At 53.8% G+C, this 15,998-nt stretch overlaps 3 protein-coding genes across 3 annotated transcripts; 2 read left to right on the top strand and 1 right to left on the bottom strand.

Moving 5' to 3' along the window:
- Positions 1 to 302: 302 nt before the first annotated feature.
- On the top strand, positions 303 to 1,048 carry AIG2C (Protein AIG2 C; the record flags this gene model as incomplete). The annotated part of the gene is made up of 4 exons (XM_037319820.1): positions 303 to 333; positions 385 to 392; positions 455 to 866; positions 1,014 to 1,048. 4 exons carry the CDS (start codon positions 303 to 305, stop codon positions 1,046 to 1,048), a joined length of 486 nt encoding a protein of 161 aa, XP_037181528.1.
- A 7,474-nt stretch (positions 1,049 to 8,522) lies between these two features.
- Positions 8,523 to 9,725, top strand: CGCA056_v004566 (uncharacterized protein; the record flags this gene model as incomplete). The annotated part of the gene is made up of 1 exon (XM_037319821.1): positions 8,523 to 9,725. The coding sequence occupies one exon, from the start codon at positions 8,523 to 8,525 to the stop codon at positions 9,723 to 9,725; it is 1,203 nt and encodes a 400-aa protein (XP_037181529.1).
- A 1,293-nt stretch (positions 9,726 to 11,018) lies between these two features.
- Positions 11,019 to 14,893, bottom strand: CGCA056_v004567 (uncharacterized protein; the record flags this gene model as incomplete). The annotated part of the gene is made up of 4 exons (XM_037319822.1): positions 11,019 to 12,685; positions 12,735 to 14,278; positions 14,328 to 14,694; positions 14,758 to 14,893. 4 exons carry the CDS (start codon positions 14,891 to 14,893, stop codon positions 11,019 to 11,021), a joined length of 3,714 nt encoding a protein of 1,237 aa, XP_037181530.1.
- Positions 14,894 to 15,998: the final 1,105 nt, after the last annotated feature.

Consider the following 15,998-nt stretch of genomic DNA (forward strand, 5'->3'; position numbering starts at 1 on the left):
TAGACAAAGGTGAATGCTTGCGTAACTTTCTGCCATCTGCTTGGCTTATTTGTCTCTTGTATCGCTTCAACAAATATCGCGATAAACACCAAAAGACGCTTAAGGCAAGCGCAATCCGTTCCAGAAGCATCTCTGTGGACTTGCAATAACACTGGATCTCACAAGACACATATACATACCTTCCCACAGCGCACTTCTTCGGAAACATCTCTTGCTCACCACAACGACTCCGACCCAGGATCATCAAACAACCTACACACATCAACATCACTTCAGTCACCATCTTGATATCGAACATCACAATGAGCGGAGAGCATACTGCATTCTTCTACGGTAAGTCTGACCCATCTACATGCTGGTCTACATGCTAACGCTTCTCAACAGGCACCTTGGTTAGTATCGATGACTCAGTCACCCCGAACATCACCGTTGGACTTCACTAACTCTCAAGCAGATGGAGCCCAAGGTCTTCTTCACCGTGACCCAAGGCGACGGCAAGCCTGCCCAAGCCATCAAGGACCTCTACACCTTCACACCCGCCGTCCTGCACGACTACACCCGCCACCGTGTCAACAAGGCCGACTACCCGGGCATGATCCCCGAGAAGGGCGGCTCCGTCCTGGGCATCTACGCGACGGGCCTCACCGACGTCAATGTCATGAAGCTCGACTTCTTCGAGGGCGGCGAGTACGAGAAGAAGGTCGTCACCGTCAAGGTCCGCGGTGCGGACGGCAAGGAGGAGGACAAGCCGACCACGGCCTACATCTACAAGCGCCCGGAGAACCTCGACCGGCGCGAGTGGTCTTTTGAGGAGTTCCGCAAGGACAAGATGCACGTCTGGACCCGCGAGAGCTACGTCTTTGAAGGTAACGACTATACCTGAGCCCACTTTCTTTTGCCGTTGGCATTGCTTCTTCTTGATGAAACCCTGGAGACTGGAGAGGAGAAAACGGACTGGCCAATCGTACGCATCTTGGAGACGCCGTCACTAACGCTTTTGACAAAATGAACAGGCTGCGACGACTACGCTGAGTTCGAGAAGGTTTAGGCAGAGAATGTCAAGGGCTATGATGAGAAGGAGAATGCGGTCAAGCAGAGTGCAGCTTCGACATGCTGATTAGACAAGATGAGCTTTTGTTGCACGACCGCTTTTCGTGTCTGGCGGCAAATGGGATTTTCTGATGGGCTCCCCCGGGACTTGGGCGTCAGCCGCAGGTCCGCGATTGGGCCATAGGGCGGTGTGAGGCGAACGACAAGTCAGCACCTCCCTCACCCCATTCATTGGAGAATAGGTGCCGCCGGCTCACCCCACGAAGGATGGGTAATCATGACGCTACAGATAGATGAAACATGAGACGCGAAGTTCAGCGCAAATAGACGACGATGTTTACACTTCATGCCCGGTGACTACCGCCAGCCTTGTCGGGCGGGGGGGCGACTTGCGTAGCCCCTGTGATGTGATGCGATGCAAAGTCGTCGTCCCTGCGATTGGAGTCGTCGTCTCCTGACCGAATGCGGGCGGCAATGCGACCGCGGGGAGGGGAATGAGAATCGCGGATTCGTGGGGGGGGGAATCCATGGCAACGGCAGTGAGTAAGACGTCAAGAGAACCTACCGCGGGCCAACACCCGCTAGCCAAGGCAGACTGCTGCGTGTAAGTGGTTCAAGCTTATGCAAGTTTGTTGGGCGGTCATCCCAAGTGTGAGTCTCGTTGAGGTGAGCGGCTGAAAATCATGCTATGGCGAAGGAGCGAACCACGAGCAACGCCAGGAGTCGCTAGCATCACAGCAAACGCCGGCGCGTCAAGAGGGCGGGCGTGTAAAGTGCCCCTTCGTGAACAATGCCGGCCCACACTCTAGCCACTTGTACCCAAGGAATGCCGGCTGCGTCAGGCTCTTCAACGGAATCCCAGCTCGGCAGGGATGCCAGCCCAGAGGCATCCGATGTGGTCTATCGGTGTTTCTGTTAAACAGAGAAGGGGAAAACTGCGGTACAACCGCGGAAGGCGCCCATCTCGGGGAGCACGAGGTGCGACTCACGAGCCACTGGGTCTCCCGTATTCATACGAGCTTCTGTGGCTCCGGCAGGCCAAAAAAAAAAGCGACAACTAGCCACAGGCAGTGTTCAAGAAGTGGCACCTGACAGGGGCAAATGCGGTGGCGTAAGCTGGGAATAATCGGACGTCCTTGTGGCTCAGAGGCGATCTTTCATGCTGTGCCGCTGAAGAAGGTTGTCGCCAGGACCCCCCGGAGATCATAGGTGTGGCTTCCATGACTTTAGAAGAGCGGCTGGACTGCCTCAAGGAGGGAAGCTGGAAATCAGCCAGGGGCGCGGACCAAGGGTAGAAGCTCATGTCGGGGAATTCATGCGGGCGGGACGGCGCCGTTTCGTAGCTGGTACGGCGTCGGGCTGTGTTCTCTGGCGGTCGATCAGTGTCGCGGGTACGAGACTCGGTTCTACCAGATCGTCTGAAGGTGAAGAGAATGTCTCTCTGCGCCCCCTCGGATCGCCTACCAAAACCGCGCTTGTCGAGCTGGGCTCAAAATGCTCAATGCTCCAAACAGCTGCGTCGTTTGCGTCTGCGTCCTTCAGGGGAGGCAGCAACACGGACCCGGACGGGCCAGAGCAAGCTGCAGAAGAGGGATTTCTTGATCATCTTCGGACGATTAACCCGGACTGGGGCTAGGAGCAGATGAAGATGGGCAGGGAGTACGTAGGACGCCGCGCCGCAGCTCCCCGCGGCCCATGGGCATCACGTCCTTCTCGTCTCTTTTTCCTCCCTGGGCGGCTCTCGTGAAGCCCTGCGAATCCACTCGGCCGTGGAGTCCGGGCCACCTCCATCCGGGCATTGGACAGTGGGAACGGGGTGGCGATCAGCAACGTGACAGTGGACAACAGCCGGCAGTGGCCTCCCATTGTGGTCGGGCAAAGGCCGGGAGAAGGGCCGCCGGACCAGGGGTTATCGTGACATTTGCTGGGCTCTGGGCTCCCGAGGGTGATTGATGAACGTGCCAGAGTGACAGCCGGATGACCAGGCTGCGTCGCTGGTCGCAGAAGTAGAATTAGAACCAGAAGCAGAAGCAGGCAGCTGAGAACCTAAGGTGATTTGAATTCACCTTAGTCAAGCCGAAGCCTGAGCTTTTCGAGAGCTTTGGCGCATTTGTCGTCGCCCCGTCGCTGTCATTCGACTGACTGATGACTGGCCAACGACAAGGTAACCCGGGAGAAATAGCGTTGACATCTGTGACAGCTGGATGTCCTCAGCTGGACGACGGGCACGTTTCCAGCGCTTACCCCAAACGCTTTGGCAGATGAGGGGTGCCGTTGTGACGACTGCGCGGTGGACAAAGGACAATAACTGGTCCCAGCGGGTTAGGACTGAATCGCCATGGCCGCGGAATGCAGTGGCATGCCTCCGCTTCCCGCGATCCCGCGATGTGATGTGGTGACTGATGGATGGTATTAGGTAAGGAGTTGTGGCCTGAAGAAACAACAAACGGGAGAAAAAGCTTAGCCTCTTGGAGCAGGAACGACATGATCCTGTCATGCTCACATTAACAGTTGACGACTAATAGTGAGTTGATTCGCTGTCAGTGGTTAGCAGACAGAGAGCTCAATGTCCGAAAGGGGAAGAGGCGAACTTGGGGGGCGTGAAACTGCCTCTGTTTCAGATTCCTCGCTTCTATTCAGGGGGGTCTCTTCCAGCTCCTCCAGCAGTTCCATATTCCCCCTCGACGAGACCCTTGATGCGCTACAACGTAGCATGTGCACCAGTCATTGTAGGGCTTCGACGACGATTGACGACAGCACAAAATCCGCTCGTTGTGGGCAGCCGGGGATGGAATCAGGGCAGGCAGCCAGCGAGAGGGTTTCCAAAAGTGTGCGCTGGGGGCCAGGCAAGGCCCTGGCAAGCGAAGAGAAAATCCCCGTCGTTAATACCCCCTGCGCATGCAGCTGAACATCTGGTCTGCTCAACCGAATTCCCCGCTTAAAGGGTGGCCCCTTCGATTCAGCGGGGAACCAGATGGCCCAGACAGGGGGAGTCAGGTTGCAGTGTCAGGGGACGCTGGCCCCGGTGCCTGTCCATCAGCATGTGAGGGTCTCGGCACTGGGAGAGAAGCAAAGAGTGATAGGCAAACATTGCTTTCGCACCTGCAAACGAGTGGCTGTCGCAATCCGCACGCCGTTGCTTTTCTTCATGTCGTCGGTGGAGGGACCGTTGATCGTTTGAAATCAACCGTCCACCGGTCACCGTGCCGCACAAGTACCGATGCTGGACCGAACTCCGGGATGCACGACTGAGCGGATCCACTATCAGCCCGTCAGTGGATAGGCAAGTACACTGCCACCACGGTTCCCCCGGCAAGTGACTTAAGACGTGTTAAGGTTTTTTTTTTTTTTTTTTTTTTTTGGGCGGTACCTGGGCAGAAGCCACGAGGCACTGCAAGGGCAGCATCAAGAACAGCCGCAATAAACGGCGGGCTGGCTGGCCGCAGCGATGCTCCCTCCCACTTTCCATCTACTCTGTATGCCGCACATACAAACGACAGCCCACAAGCTTGATGGCATACTGGACCAGGGCGGGTATACCGAGGTCGATGGCGAGTAGAGTTGGCCATCCGATGGGCACTGACTGAGGATCCTGTAAATTGAGTGCCCGTACGGATACCACTTAATTCTCTACTTCTATTTTCAACGGGGATCACCCATCACTGACTCGGGGGAATCTTGTCGATCAACGTGTCTTTGCATTTTTGATTTGGCTTGGCTTGGCCTTGTCAAGTGACAGCAGACAATGCGCACAATGGAGAAAGAGGGGTTAGTTCTTAGTGATACACTGCGTTCTTGTTGTTGTTCTGGCATGTCTCTGATGTCTTTTGTACCTTATGCCGTCCTTCGCTCGGTGTACGTCGGTGAGCTGAGTTGGCAAGGTGGCTGCCCGTGCCAGCGTTTACCGATACAGTCTCACCGGCTCGACATGCCCGTTGCATGTCTCGCTTTCGGCTGCATTGTCTGCGTCACCGCCCATTTTTTGTTTCTTGTTCGCCCTTCTTAGTCAAGACATCACAATGGATCAAACGGTGGACTGATGTGATGGCCCAGAAAAAAAATTGTCTTGGACCGCCTGGTAGTCGCAAGTGCCGCCCGGCCTGTGGGAAAAGGAATTCCAAGGAGCCTGGAAGCCCGATCAAATGGACGAACCACGCATCGCGAACTGACTGCCCCTTTCTTACGCTCTCTCCGACCCCTGCTCTCAGGATGCTGGCCTTGCCGAAAGCCGTGGGACTTTGGGACTGTCGAAAAAAATACCCCTGCACATCATCGACCCTCTTTCCACCCACCAGTCCGATCCCTGACCATTTTCTTCTCTCTTCAACTCATCCCCCCATGGTCATTGGGCTGGGTGGACGGGAGAGGCTCACAGCGCGACAGCGGCGGCGACACCATCACAGTCCAGTGCCCCAGTTGTTCCCGGTCTTATTCCGCCCCCTTGCCCCCTTTGCATGTTAGTCTACGTAAGGAATGACTACGACTAGCCCCTGCCTTCAGCGGTCGGCCGGGGGTCTCGCGGAGGATGAGAGCCAGAGACAGCAGGACTCACGAGGAGCGTCGTCCGAAAAGACATTTTTGGGCCAATGTGGTGAGGCGATGTTGCGCCGCAGCGTGACGTATCTTTTGCGAGGGTATGAGAGGGATCTGAGTGGCCGCCACCGCGGCCTTGGGCGAGGGCCGCAATAACTGGCCACCTCCAGTCTCCAAATCCAAGGTTCGATCTGCCCTGATTGGAGGCCGCCTGTGCCAAAATAGGACTTGGTATGGAATGGGCTGGGCCGCAAATATCGATGAGGCTTTCGCCTTTCGCGCTCTACTGACCTCGCATGGCGTCTTCTGACTTTGGATCCAGTCAGTGCATACGTACGGGTGATCTTGATCTGTCAGTCAGCATCGCATCTGTCTTCTGTCTGCCGAAAAAAAAAAGTAAGTCTCCATTCAGCTAGGCGAGGCAAATTCGCGTAATATCCGTGGGTGCCGATGCGCTTGTATATCGCCTCTTCTATTCTATACTCGGACGGTCAGATAGGGTGGAATGCGTATTGCGCACACCAACATGGGGAAATTCTATGCAGCACTTTGTGGTAGGTAGGTAAAAGTAAGGATGAAATGACTGAGCCTTGTCTGGATTTAGCAGGCAACCAGAACGATTCGGGGGGCATCGCTGTCGCTGCTGATCTCACTCTTGGCGGCTATTTGGACGTATGAACTGGTGCATGGTAGATGGATGGTAGATGGATGGTAGATGGATGGATGCAATGGCTGACCGTTTGTTTCTATCTCAGGTGTTGCGACTCACTGCTGCATGCTGTGCTCACTTCGCAGATGGTGCCTTGCAGTAGCCTCCGCCATTCTGGTGCTTCTCCTGTCTTGAAAGCTGCAGCTCACGCGCTTCCTGCCGCCATTCCCTCTAGTCAGGGCCAAAGGCAGAGTGTAGCAGTGCTCTGGAAGGAAACACATGGTTGCACACATCCTCCATCTTCCCGTGCCCCTTTCCTGATCTGACGCTGCACGACGAGATACGTACCGGCTGCAAGTGCGTGGCTAGTGTTCCCTACGGATACAGCTTCGAGGTACGTACTGTGTAGCGTTAGCGGGGCAAGGAACGTGCTTTTTGGGTGCCTCCGTTAGCGTGGCCCGAGCAGCGAATGGCAGCCAGTCCTCGAGCGGGAGTGGTAGGAGTACGTACCTTTCCTCGCACCCAGGCTCCCACACCGCACCCTTGGTGGCTGCTTCCTGCTCCCTGGTTCCCTGCCCCCCTGTCGTCTTGTCCCGGACCTCGTCTCCTCCCTGGTAGCGACTAGTCCTTAGTGCTTCTTCTCGGTGTCACTTGTCTCTCTTCCCACATCCTCCCAGCCATTCATCCGCCCCGTCAACGACAGCTCGAAAAACTCCTCTCCAATCCCTCCCTATACCATCAAAACCACTTCATCGTCGGTCCACAGATGCTCCCTCCCTCTCCCCCGCCTTTGGCTGTCCTTGGCTCCTCCTTAAACGAGCCTAACATGCCTAGTCAGGGGCATCCACCGCGAAAAAAACACGCACGATGCGCCTTGCTGCAAGGTCCCCGTCCCTCCAAAGTCCCATCCAGGAACATGGCATGGTCCTAGCAGCCTTTACTGCGTACCTTACACCTTAAGCCGTACCTTACGTGCCGTGGAGCCTGTTCTTACTACGCAGTACTGCCTGCCGTATGTACCTCATCCTCGAACACCCACAACCACACACGCACACAACTGCCAGATGCCCCGATCATCCTTACCCACCCCTGCCTGCTCACAAGAATGTTTAGTCCGGTCTTTCGTGCCATGTCGAAACAGGCCGAGGGGCTCCTCTCCCGCCTATCACAGCCTCAAGCCCATGCCTCTCCTTCTTCAACGCCTGGCCCGTCCCCCTCGGGCGATCCACCATGCCCCGAATCCCCTTGGACTGCGCTCCACGACTGGGCTTGACTGGTCGACCTGCTCAACGCCTGTCTAAAAGAACGCCATGTCTCTCCCGTCCCAAGTGGACCGATCTAGTCCAGCTCTCCATCCTCCGGTCCGACCTTCAGTCTATCCTTCTCCAATCGTTCTGGGATAACCGCCGTTCTTTGCAGCCGTGCTAAGTTGCTTTTTGCCTCTCGTTTCCACTTTCATCTCTAGTCCTTCTCTAAGCTCGGCATACTCTGCCCGTGGGCCTGCTCACTCACTACTTTCTACATCCCCATCGTATCTTTTCAGCTCGACCTTCTTGTATTATAAGACCCGGGCCTCGTCCTACCTCGAAACACCCTTTTTTTTGTTCCCCATCCTCTTGGACAAACACATCTTCTCGCATTCCTTCTGTGGGCTTTGGAAAGGCTTGTCGTTTCGACATCTTACCTTCTCTCTTCTATCATTCAACAAGGCTAGTCCTTACTTTTCAACTTTCTATCAACCAACCCAACTCGCCTGGTGCATTACCATCCTTCACGGAACCCAAAGACAACGATACGAAACTTCGAGACCCATCGATCTTTCCGATTCTCAACTTTCACTCCAAACTTTTCAAACACTCCGCAACGTCCAAGCTTCCAGCAGACAAAGCGAGAAGACACTGTAAGTATACGGAATTCTGCAGCATCACAGCATCAAAGGGACGGCACGGGACCTGGGCCACTTGGCTTGCTTCTCTGCCTTTGTTCGACAAAGCGGCCCGTCACTGTGCGACTCACAATGTCATTGTTCGGGAGCATCGTCACACTGAGCTTGTTACGGCTGTGACCAGTCACTTCGAGTCGGGCCTGCTGAGGAACAAATGCGCTGTCATCGAGAACATGCTGGATCGATGAGTCGAGTTCGAGTCGAAGCTAACTTGTCTTATAAAGTGTCAAGAGAACCAACGACTTTGATCGACCACCAAACAACTTACAGTCACAACGACAATCCACACTGAGACCCTACCGTCTGGAACGTTTAGATTCTCATCACTCAACAACAACACTCACCATGTACGCTCAAGCTATCGTCGCTTTCGGCCTGGCCACCATTGCCAGCGCTCACATGAAGATGAGCTCTCCCGTGCCTTACGGAGCCTCCAGCCTCAACAACAGCCCTCTCGATGCCAGCGGTTCCGACTTCCCCTGCAAGCAGCGCACCGGTGTCTACGATGCTGAGGGTGCCTCTAACGTCTACGCTCAAGGCGCAGGTGGCAACCTTGCCTTCATTGGCTCTGCCGTCCACGGCGGTGGCTCTTGCCAGGTCTCCATCACCTACGACGCTAAGCCCGACAAGAACTCCGTCTGGAAGGTTATCAAGTCCATTGAGGGAGGTTGCCCTGCCAAGAACGCCGATGGCAACCTGGGTGACAACGCCAACCAGGTCAACCAGGATACCTATGATTTCAAGATCCCCTCCGACATGCCTGCTGGTAATGGCACCATCGCCTGGACGTGGTTCAACAAGATCGGCAACCGCGAGATGTACATGAACTGTGGCCCCGTTACCATTACCGGTTCCGCTGGTTCTCAGTCCGCTTACGAGGCCCTTCCTGACATGTACGTCGCAAACATCAACGAATGCAAGATTAAGGAGAGCACCAACGTTGGCTTCCCCAACCCTGGCAAGGACGTCGACAGCTTTGCCTCAGTCGAGACTGCCACTTGCGGTGGTGCCGCGACTGGTGGCAGCGGTGGCTCCCAGCCCACTAGCACTGCTGGCGCCGGCAATGGAGGTGCCCAGCCCACCACTACTCCCACCTCTGCTCCCACTGTCTCCCAGCCCGCCGCGTCTTCCGCGCCTGCGGCTTCCGCCAAGCCCTCGGCCTCCATCCCCGGCGGCGTCTTCATCACCGTTCCCAACGGCTCCGGCTCTACCCCCACTGCCTCTGCCACTGCCTCCGTTTCCAAGGCTCCCGCTGCCACCGCTGCGCCTAGCGCCGCTCCTTCTTCTGGCACCGGCTCCGGCTCTGGTTCTGGCAACGGCACTGAGACCGGTGCTGGCGCGCAGACTGTCGGTGCTGCTTGCACTGACGAGGGAGCCTGGAACTGCATCGGCGGCACTTCTTACCAGCGCTGCGCTAGCGGTGCCTGGTCTGCTGTCCAGCAGCTCGCCTCCGGTACCTCTTGTACTGCCGGCATGGGCTCTTCTATCAACATGGTTGTGACCCGAAACGGTCGCAAGCGTGCCCTCCGCTTCCGTTCTCACGCCTAAGCTGGTCGATGGCGAACACTCCTTTTATGAACGGTTTAGCATTTACGGGATATATGATACCTCGGGGCACATTGGATACCTATCTTCATGATCATACAGGTTACGGCAGCACAAAGATTTGCGGCGTTTGTCTTTTCTTCTGAACATTTACAACCTTCTGTATATACCTTGTACACATTTCCTTTTCTTTCTTTGGCATGACTACAAAAGGCTAGATGTCTGCATTAGCCATCATGGAAAAATAGCGTGATATCATCAATAGCACTACAATTGCTCATAAGTCATCATCCATCCCGCCCCTTCATGTGAAAGCTTCAATCTCCAAATGGTGGGGGGTCTCAATCATCAACCACACATACGCACACCAAAACATAGCTCTCAGCTGTGTTTTACGCCAAAGCGCATATGTTCAACCACTAACGGCTCAGAGCTTGACAGTCTGATGTACTCACTCTGACAGTTGGGGCGGGGGTGCCCTTGAGAAGAAGTCAAGGACCTCGTGGAGCTTCGGAGTAGACAGGGAACTTGACATAACTTAAACCTTACGCAGCGAACGTTGAACGCGACGCAAACTGAACGCAACACCAACGCCGCCATGAAGGTGTGAAGTTGAACAAGAGAATCCTGCCCCCCCACACCGGGGGTGAAAGGCCTTGTATCTGGACTCAACTTGTCGTTTGCAAGCTTCGATTTACCAGTTGATCCTCCTGCTATTCTCATGTCATCATTGAGTCTTAAAGAGGACCTTAAGATGTTCATCATCCATGTGTTTGATTCTTCAAAGCAGAAACCGTATTCCGAATGACAAGTTCTGATTTTCATGATAAAAAGTCATTGATTTTACTTGACTTACTTCGTATTTCATTGGCTGTACATTTTTGCACGTAGTGCCTCTTGAATAAAAGAGCTTCCCTGACGAGCTGAAAGGCTGACACAAGATAGATCAGACGAGAACGTGCGCATGGACGCGATCTGCGCCGTACGGTGGAAACGAATTTTGGCACGCAGGGAGAAACATTGTCGGGTTGCAAGTAAAGTAGAAAACTGTAATTCGTTGCTGTTTCGTTTGGGGGTTGTCCTGTCTGCAGAAACTTGACTCGTGTCAATGAGAAAAGAAGACTTCATCCCCGCGAGGCAGATTTTCGGTCGTTTTGCGATGTCGATTTCGGTCTCGCGATGGGTGCAATAGACTCGAGTTCACTCGGAAAATTCCTCCGCAGATTGGACCACAAGTGACAGAAATTCCCGTTGAATTACTCGTCCGATACCCGGCTCAGCTCATATCATCATAAATCATAACCAGGTCTCATCCCCCTGTTCCGCTTTTCGCCGGCCCAAAATCCGTCTCATTATCCCCCTTCTCGGTTCCGTGTCGCCCTTCTTCAACGCCGACAATTTCACTGGCACGACGAATGGATCAAGCTCGATTCCAACGTGCGCACGTCCATCCTCCCCCACGTACCGGCCAAAACTGAACGTCTCGCCTCTGCGGCTCGTATCTCCGTCGTACTCGCGAAGAGCTCTACTAGGCGCGATGTACGCGAGAATAGAGCCAATGTTCGTAGGCAATCGTGGCAAAAAGTGTTTGATGGAAAAGCTGTAAAGTGGGATAGCGACGAGGATGTTGATGGACAAAACTGCCATGGTGATGACAAGTGCTGTGATGTCCATGAAAATGCGAATCTCGGACTTACGATGAACGCCTGAAATGGTGACAGGCTCGGGATATTCGTCGAACACGAAATCGTTTAGGCCCATCATCAATACGTAAAGCTGTCGATATGTTCGTTCGACGGTAGGGACGAGCTCGGCGACATTCGGAAACGTGTCGGGGTCGTGGAGGTTGGCAAGACCAGGCTGGATCCTGAGGAGGTAGTTTAGCCAGCCCTTCGAAAGCGTATCGTTATGCCAGGACTTCAAGATGCTGGTCACGAGTTTGTTGAGATCAACGGTTATTGTGTCGGTATCATTCGTGGAAAGGGGGTAGTCGAGGGTCGAAGATGCTTCAGACGCCTGTTCGGAGCTAAGTACGTAACCTTCGGGGTCAACTGTGACATCGAACACAGCCGTTGTGAAAGTCGGTTCGCAAACAACGAACAGAGATTCCATCGTCTCGTTATTCTCCCTTCTTCCATATCCCACAATCAACGGAATGTTGCAGGTGCCATAGCCATAGGTCTCCCCCAGAGTATCGACTAATTCTGATGTAGCCGGCCCAGTCACCTTCTCTTGAAATGTTGTGTTAAAGTCGAATGAGGCGGCTCGGTAAGTCGTAGGACAATCCGGAATGGCTTCTCCGTTTCGGACGAATGTGTGATTTATGACAGGCCCCAGAACCCCCGATTTGACGGGACCGACGGCGGAACATGAGGGGATAGTACCGAAACCGTGTGTTCTCGCTGTATAGGTGTCTCCTGTATCGTTTTCTCCGGGCAAGATGGAGAACTGTTGGAAAAACCAGTCTTTGGTGATCCAAGGTGGAAGAGGTGTTCCTTGAGAGATGTTATTCATCATTGCGTAGTATGGCGTCTCATAGGGCGCAGTGTCCATCCTGAAGATTTTCTGGGCCTTTTGTCCGTTGGCGTTGGTCATCTGCGGCTTAAGCGTCTGTTGGAATTTGCGTTCAGTTTCGATGACGATGGGAAACTCGTTGAAGAGACCACCAAGCCCAACGGCTAGGAGGTTGGACAGAAGAGCTAAGAAGCACATCGCTGTCAGCATGAAATGGCCAGACCGAGCCGCACGCCAAATCACAAATTGCGGAGGCAAAGAAGTGTATCTGGCGTCGATTGATCCCTCGGCCGTCCGTCGACCTCTCCATAAATCTCTAAAAGGTTGCATGAGACAAAGCAGCCTGTTGACGAGCACCCAAAACGGCTCGAGCAGTGTCGCGAAGATAGTTGGAACGTAGTTCTCCAGAATTTGGAGAACCTCAAAGTTTGTCGTGGGCCGGATGAGCCCTAAGACGAGTCAGCTAGGTCTTACGTTGCTGAAAGAAAGTGACCTCACCTCGAATACGTGTCTCCTCTACTTTGAGGTAGGCGAGGGCGACAATTGCTCCAACCATAGATAGAACCACCGTAGCACCAACATCGCGCCGTAACGCAAGCGGCTTCACCGGTGAGTAATGGCCGACGGAGAGGGAGGCGTCGGGGATTTCGATCTCTTCCCCATCGTAAGACTCGTTTCGGATGTCGACAACCTTGATGATCATTTGCCTGGAGCGGCTTTGGCACCCGCAGAATAACTTGAATCGCTGGTCCCGAAAGGCCTCCTTGAGCTTTTCTTCCGGCAAGCACCCCTTCCCAGCGAATCTGTCGAGTAACACACTGCTGTTTTGGCAAAGACTGATGATCGATCCCAACGAAGCCGGGTCCATGGTGAGCCTACTCGGCGCTCTGTAGCTGTGCCACCATAAGAGAATGGTGAAGAACCCTACCAAGCCCAGGAGTCCTTCAACGATGGCAGAGAACAAACGACTGACTATAATGCCGTACAGAATGAAGTCGATATGTCCTTCGGTAACAGCCGCGTTCGTTGTGTTAGTAAGAGCATGACGCAGTGCCAGAGTAAATAGCATCTTGTGTGTTGCGTTGTAAGCCTCCCCTAGGTAGGTTGCGTTGTTGAATGCATCGAGTGGTGGCTTGCCCTTCATCGCAATGGCGAAACCTGCCATAGGTGACAATGGCCAATTCAGGCCGAGGTCGGAAACTTGTTGATAGTGCTCCAGGAGACGGCCGAATGGGAACTCTCGCTTGACGTCGAGCTCCACGGGTGAGACCCCTGCGCCTAGAAGGTGCTCGAACGCGGTGTAGTTGAATTCCGTCTCCTGAAGCCGTTCGCGGGGTCCCAACGGGACTATCGAATTCTCGATTGGGGTCTGGTCGACAGCAGAGACTGTGACGTTGACTGACTGCTTGAAATAGTTCGTCTCACAGAAAGTCGAAGCCATTTTGAACTTATTCAACGTAGCATTGTAACGGGACCACACGGCTAAGAACTGGTGTTCTGCCGAGCTCTTGGGACAGGTCGGCTGTGCCAACCAGTAGTCAGCCCATGCGCTATTTTGATAACCAAAGTACTGTATCTGAAAGGGCGTCGTGTCGTTCAAGGACCCCAGCACATTCACGTCGCTGGCGTTGCATCCGCGACCGTTGTTGAAGTCATAGGTAAACTTTGTTGAGGCACCATGTTGAGAAATGACGCCAGGCCAGCAACTGAGTTCAGTCCAGTACTTCACAGACTGGCCCGTCCAATTGGTTGAAGAAACCTGAGGAGCCTGACGGCTGGAAGTGAAAGGTAGTAGGGTGTACTCAGGAGTGGAGAATGGCGGTATTGATTGATTCAGCCAAGCTAGGGAGTAGCCTTCGTTTAGAATAGACGTGTCCATCAACTTTGGCTGTTCTGCAAGTGGTCGAATGGAAGCGAGGCTTGAGATGTTTGTTGCTCGTCGCACGTTAATGGGGCCGGCAGCGAGTATTGCACTCTGCAATGGAGTGATCAGCCAGAAGATGATGACCATGACCGTGCCTCCATAGAACACAGGCCAATGTCTGTAGACGTTAGCTTCCCACTGGGAGAGACCCTCAGCCAGAGACGCACCGCCTTTTTGCCGCTCTGAAAGGTACGAAGGCAACGAAATCGTAAGGGTAGTCCAGAAAGATCGAATGGTCGGCCTCTGCGCCAGCTGGCTTCGACATCTCCAGCCATGGTTGTATGCGCTTCACATCCAAGTCAACCCAACTCCAAAGCAGACTGTATATCACGGAAACGATCGTCGGCAGGAACAGATGTCCAAACTTCGCGTAGGTCGGTAGGTCGTCCGAAGAGGTAGTCAGAGTCAGGCCCCCGTTCTTCTGGCTCTGTTGCGCAAGGATCTCGATGATGACTGCAAGGATGAAGGAAACAAAGGCGAAGGAGAAAAGCACTGGTGCGCCCAGAGTCATTGGCTTCCAGCCATGTTTATGAACTGCCAATAGGGTTAGCTGTGATACTTTCCGTTGGATTCTGGCCTATAGACGCTTTCAATTACCTGTTTCGAGACTACACTTGGTGTCCTTTGCCTTGGAAAGCCAAGAAATAGACTCATTTTGGCTGCGCTTCTCGGATATTGTGTTGTGTGATGAGAGAACCTGAGTCTCTGTGACTTCAGCTGTTTCCTGGCCCATCGTCTTGAGGCCTATGGCTTTGATGTTGGATATTCCGGGCAGATCAAGAGATACCTAGTACCTCATAAGAATGAAAGAATCTTGATCCGTTCTTCAACGAAGACAACAGACCGGTGGTAACCAGCCACGACCGACATAGGAAATGGGACAAAAAGGAGACGAGAAAGAGGGGGAAGACCAGGCAGGCTAGACCCTCTGACCTAGGAGAACGGGCGACTTAAGGAGATATGAATGAATCCGAGATTGTGGGACATCGAAACGAACCAGGAGGTTGACCCCGGTTCCAACAGCATTGTTCAGCGCGGCTACTTGCCAGTTCGCATGATTTCTCCCCTCGACTATGCCACTTCCGTAGCCGGATAACACCTCGCGCCAACATAAGGTTACTTGATCCAGGGTTCCTGCATTGGTTCAGCATTGACGTGGGCCCGCTGGTAGGGGCGTCGAGGAATGAGAGGTGTTGGCTAAGCGCCCGCGGACGATGATCGAGGGGGCGGCCCGGGTGGGGACCGGACCAACAACAACTGCGCCGTCTGCAGAATGCATCGCCACGATCTTCTTCAGCAATTCAGTCGTCAATCTCAGACACGAACATGCGATCTTCAATTCAGCTTCCTGGCTTGGCTAATTGGACGTCGCATTGCATTGTGACAATTTGGGGGCAGATGTGAATGAGAAGAAGTTGGCTGAAGTTGGCTCAATGTGAGAGCTTCATCAACAGAAGATGATGGGGCCGTTAGGATTAGCCGCCGGGAGTAGAGCCCTCTTTGGATCATTCGCTAAAATGTGGATAATCGGCGGGTCTTCTCGAGGCTCCACTACACCTTAATTTAGACTCAGAACCACTTCACAATTCTCGATCTTCCTTTCAATATTCATTCATAATTCATCGTCTTCAGCAGTCGTATGGGAGACATCTCGAAGCTCATTCATTGCATAACTCATCGGACGGAATGTTGCAAGCTTCACGAAGAATTATGAATCAAGGCAAAGCCTGCTGCGCTGGAAAGATACCACGCATGCGCCGCAGGAGTGCAGAAGAGCGTATCAAACCAGTGGCGGTTCCAGGCCAACACCATGGGTGGTTCTGTCGAATCATGAGGTA

The sequence above is a fragment of the Colletotrichum aenigma genome (genome assembly GCF_013390185.1).
Source record: "Colletotrichum aenigma strain Cg56 chromosome Unknown KSG_Cg56_contig03, whole genome shotgun sequence".
In the NCBI taxonomy this organism is placed as follows: domain Eukaryota; kingdom Fungi; phylum Ascomycota; class Sordariomycetes; order Glomerellales; family Glomerellaceae; genus Colletotrichum; species Colletotrichum aenigma.